We start from the raw sequence: 4,945 nt of genomic DNA on the forward strand, positions 1-4,945 counted from the left end.
ATTCATGTCCAACCAACTCAACAATGAGATCATATATTATTATACCTTATACCTACAAAACGAATAAACAACATTAAAGTACCTTTGTCTAATTTATCAATCACTTATTTATCCCATTGGTTGAAGTAATAAGCATAAGATGTACAGGGACGTATACATGCACTAAAACGTCAACCCCCTCAACGCCTCAGAATCATGATTCCCCTTTTGGCAAAGATACCATTCCTTTTCGTTTCTTCATTACTCGCTACATCATATATGAGCCAACTACTCGTACCAAATTCTTGCCAAACTCCAATTCACCGAAAGTAATATATACTACACAAAATCCATTGTAAACCACCCTTGAAATTTTAGTTTACTCGGCAGTGATCTCATCAGGCAAATGAAATGGAATGTGTATAGGCATACCGCTAATATCCATAAACATAATCATAAAAGCATAGTGAAAGTTGTACTACTTCAGAATCTAATCCATATTAACAGCAGAATCCTACAGAGAGCAAGCTTAAATTCATATTTGTTAGTTAGTACGACTGCAGAATTTTGTTGAAACAGCAGAAAATACACAAGACCTTTCAATAGCGTTCCAAGGAAGGGGGTCGCCCTCCCCTCCTAGGGCGGTCGTAGGGGCCAGGCCGTCCCCTATAGCTTCTTCCTTCATATCGAGCAGGCCCCAGTCCTGCACCACCTCCATACCTGTCACTGCTACCTCTGGGGCCTCCATCCCTATCATAAGCCCTGTCTTTGCCATATCCATTGTGAGGGTACCGGTCTGATGCCCCGTACCTATCTACAGGAAAACGGTCTCCAGGTGGTGGTGGATACCTGATTAGATGGATTTAGGGCAAAATTAGTAAGCAAACACTAGATACTCCTAAAATAGTCAAAGATTAAACCGAAATTCATGCCAGTACCAGTAAACCATAATCAATTGACATTTAGATTTAGATATTCCTTCAAACTAAAAGGAGAGGGAAGGAACAGCAAACAGAACAGAAGTATACTGAGTGATCTTGCTACTTCTCACAGGAAAAGGAGGATGTCCTACAAAGATTTCCATCTTAATATCCCTCAAAAGTGCTAGGTTAACATTAGGATACCTGTCGGTAACATATCGATCACGGCTCCCATATCGATCATCTCTGATTTCATATCGATCTCTATCACCATAACGACCCCTGTCGTATCGATCATCCTCATACCGATCACGATAATCTGCTGCATAGCGATCCCCACGGGCACCAGCTCCCCCATACCTTGAACGTGGAGGTGAGAATGGACGTGCACCTCGGCCACCACCTGCTGATGGACAATCTCGGGCCCAGTGTCCTGGTCGGCCGCATTTGAAGCAATCATCCTGCCCTGCTGACCTATCTCCTCCATAACCGCCCCTCCCACCTGATGAATAACTTCCATAGCCATGTCCTGGATCATCACCACCCATTTTCGGTTGGGCCTTGTTAACTGAGATGACTCGCTCTCCAAACTCTCGACCATGCATATCCCTGATAGCATCCTCCATTGCCCGTCGATCAGCAAAGGTCAAAAACCCAAATCCACGAGGACGGCCTGTATCTCTTTCCAGCATAACCTACAAGAAGACTAGATTTTGTTAATACCTACATAGTACAGACAGCAGAAAAAGGGTGAGCATAATGCATTGGACATGTGAATTTTAGAATTAATTAAAGAATACCACGAGCTATGAACTGTGTATCAACATGATTTAACACCACAAAACTGAGGCAGTGTAACTTATGAAAGAATCACTGTGGAGTGATATCAACATAATCAACTTGCAAAATCTTTTCTATGATGTTAGATGCAAATCAGTGCACCAAAGAAAACAAGATCAATTTAGTCAAAATCTTTCCTAGGATTTTAATGTAAATCAGTTCTGTAGTTTATATTAATAAATATGCATCCAATACATGTAAAATGAATAATGCACATAACGACTGGTTGTGTATACCTCATTGCATGAAATGAGCAATAAGAGGGGGAAAGATCCACTCACTTAATATCTACTAGTGCACTCAACAACATAACTTTTCATGTAAAAATGGATCATTCTACCAAGTTTTTAATCACTTCTTAAGTAAAAACCACTGAACAATCCATAATTTTTTTAGTCTGAAGTTCTAAGTTCCATTCAGTTCAATCTGCCCGAGTCTCATCACTTGAATTCTTACATTTCACTGGCTTTGTAAGTTCTACTGAGTTTACTATGTTTTTTTCCGCTTATCTAGTCTTACCATTAAATAAACAACACTAAATACTTTGTCAATTGGTCATTATACTTCACACCAGCATTCAACATGATTATGAAGCTGCATACCTGGAGTTTACTCTTTAAACATGTAAGTTAACGCAAACTGATGTTTTGTTAATTGAGCACCACACTGGACACATCCCCTGGATTTATTTGTTTTCAGCAAAATCTCATGCACAGACATAACTAATTATCTGAAAAATCATTTGTTACAAGTTACTGCCTTCTGGCACAGATGACCGGATTTCTAAATGCTAGACAAACATTAACCTGAATGTAATGCATATGCCATCAAATGAAACTACAGACAACTACAGATAGAACATCAAGGAATAAAAGTTCGATGAAACAATTAAACCACAAAATCTTCATTAACAACAAAGTATTTACTGAAACTAAGCTAACTATAAACATAAGGTTACCAAGAACCTCCAAAGCAATCATGTAAAGCCAAGCATGCAAATCAACAAAAGAATGGAAATTTATCCATTGTTTATAATTCGCCACATTAGTTCCACAGATGCCTAAAGCCATTAAAGATAAGTTGAGCAGAGTCCATATATATTTCATATAATACTATGTTTACAGTGCAAGGAGCTCTTACATGAGTAGAAAATCCACAGAATTGCAGATTCCATCATCTGACATTAGTTCTTACTCAGGCCTCAAACTCCGCAGACAAAGACCAGTAACAGAAAAATCATGCAACCAAACAAGGATTGAATCTTAATCAGACGACAATCTATCAGAAGGCCACTTAATATTGATTGTACCCTACTCAATACATCTTATCTTACGGCTGCATCATTGCATTTCAAGCAATTACATAACAGGACACCAAATCCACAGGCCACTAAAAAGCTTCACCTTGCAACCAAAGAAAGGGCTCAATGATTCATAGACATGTCCAAGAACCTTTGCATACAAAACTTCACCTTCAAAGCTCTTCCCAACAGCAATTAACTCATAGAATCCAGTCAGTGGCTTATCCACATATTTTGAAATTTGTGCCAGAATTTATTGCTTTATTTTGTTACTAACTCCAGTGTTTAATATGATATAGAAATAAAGTGCTGAATAGCAACTGAAAAGTGACCATTTTCTCTGACAATTCATTCCAATTATTAACAGCATGAGTACTATAGTCAGAAACAGGCTGGATGAGCAGAAAAGTTACTTAAACACACATTCTGTTGTCAATAGATAATCAGTGGAAAAACCCCACTAAAATAGAGATTCCAAACTCTGGTGTTCACTTTTGTGAAGGATTGCTCTTTCATACATATCTTGTATATCATCCTAAAGTCTCAAGAACTTGACCTGTCTGCTATAGAAGATCTCAAAGAAAGAATATTGGCTCTAGATCTCCTGAATACCAAAATCTTGAAGACACAGCAACCTAAGCACAAGCTTTCTACACCAAATATTTCCCTTTTTGCATCATACCGGCACTTTGCAAAGTAGTAACAACATGCTTAACAGAGAACGCCCATTGAGCATACACATTCAAAGTTATTCCGCAGGATGAAGCAGGGAAACTTCCAGAAGCTTCGTTCTTGTTGACCTCCTACAAAAGCTCTCCAAACCAAATGAAAGGCAACAGCCTACACACTGACCAATTCTGAGGATGTCTCTTCAGAAACAATTGCCTCAGCAAACTGAACCCTCACTTACTGAGCTGATCTTTATTCTAAACAGAAACTAATTCCCTTTAAACTGTAGTTTTAATGCATACATAAGGTAGATTACCCAGTTTAAATCAGACCTCAGCTCATAGCTGTGAAAGATAACTGAAGATAAGCAGCTAGAACAAAGCAAAAACCAGTAGAGGTATGCCATTCAATCACAAAATCTGCAAAAACCTTATCTATTCTGTATAAAGGGAAAAATACCCCCCAACCCCCGCCCACGATTCCTTAGAACGCTCTTCAGAAGAAATTGGGAATATGACCAGTATGTGAACCTTTTGAAAACTCATACAAAATATAAGCACGTGTTTCCTAAAAATAAAAAACAAAGCATAGGCCTCTTTTCTTCTCGTGGCTTCCACAAAAACAATCACCATCTCTAACTCTTGCAGCTTAAGTAACATTGTCAAACTCTGATGTGCCAGCCCAAAGTCTTCAGACAAGTTTCTAAATAAAGAACATCATTTTTTTGGAGACTGAGAATGAAGAAGCGCCTAACAGAGCAGTTAACACGGTCAACTTGATGCTAGAGAAAACATTTTTCCTCAAAGGGCAGATGACTAATATGAGAATCAAACGAGGTGATTTAACTTATCATCCACACAATCTGCAGAGAGTACAAGATGAGGTCAAAGCCACTGGACTTATGCAAGATTAAGAAAAATCTTCAAGATGCGTGCTATATCATGGAGTTCACCATGGAACCACCGCCCTTGTATCCTTAATCGAATCCATAAAAGTAAACACCAGAAAGTACTGGGACCCATGACAAACAGTCCATAGCTGCCACTTCTTAAGCGAAATCTAATGCTTATCACATTCACACTTCAGACTTCATCAGCCTAATCTACTGCTTTTTCTACAAGATAGTACAAACAACCTCATCAGAACAAAGCAGCAGCCACAATCAACAGTTCAACGAAATTCAGACTGTCACGAGTAAAACTGCTAAAGTCCCTTCTGCCGGACTCATTCTAAAAAC

At 38.7% G+C, this 4,945-nt stretch overlaps 1 protein-coding gene across 2 annotated transcripts in view; it reads right to left on the minus strand.

The window, feature by feature from the left end:
* LOC105166575 (glycine-rich RNA-binding protein RZ1C) overlaps positions 336–4,945 on the minus strand; it is a 5,702-nt gene continuing 1,092 nt past the window's right edge. The window contains exons 1-3 of one of the 2 annotated variants that reach the window (XM_011085974.2): positions 2,880–4,939; positions 1,104–1,594; positions 336–828 (exon numbers count right to left, since the gene is read on the minus strand). In XM_011085974.2, the coding sequence (XP_011084276.1) occupies positions 579–828; positions 1,104–1,591 (738 nt within the window). In that variant the 5' untranslated portion in view covers positions 1,592–1,594; positions 2,880–4,939 and the 3' untranslated portion in view covers positions 336–578. Of the gene's footprint in view, positions 829–1,103; positions 1,595–2,879; positions 4,940–4,945 lie in introns of those variants that run through there. The other variant, XM_011085973.2, reaches the window with a different exon arrangement.

The sequence above is a fragment of the Sesamum indicum genome, linkage group LG7, assembly GCF_000512975.1.
Source record: "Sesamum indicum cultivar Zhongzhi No. 13 linkage group LG7, S_indicum_v1.0, whole genome shotgun sequence".
Taxonomy (NCBI): Eukaryota; Viridiplantae; Streptophyta; class Magnoliopsida; order Lamiales; family Pedaliaceae; genus Sesamum; species Sesamum indicum.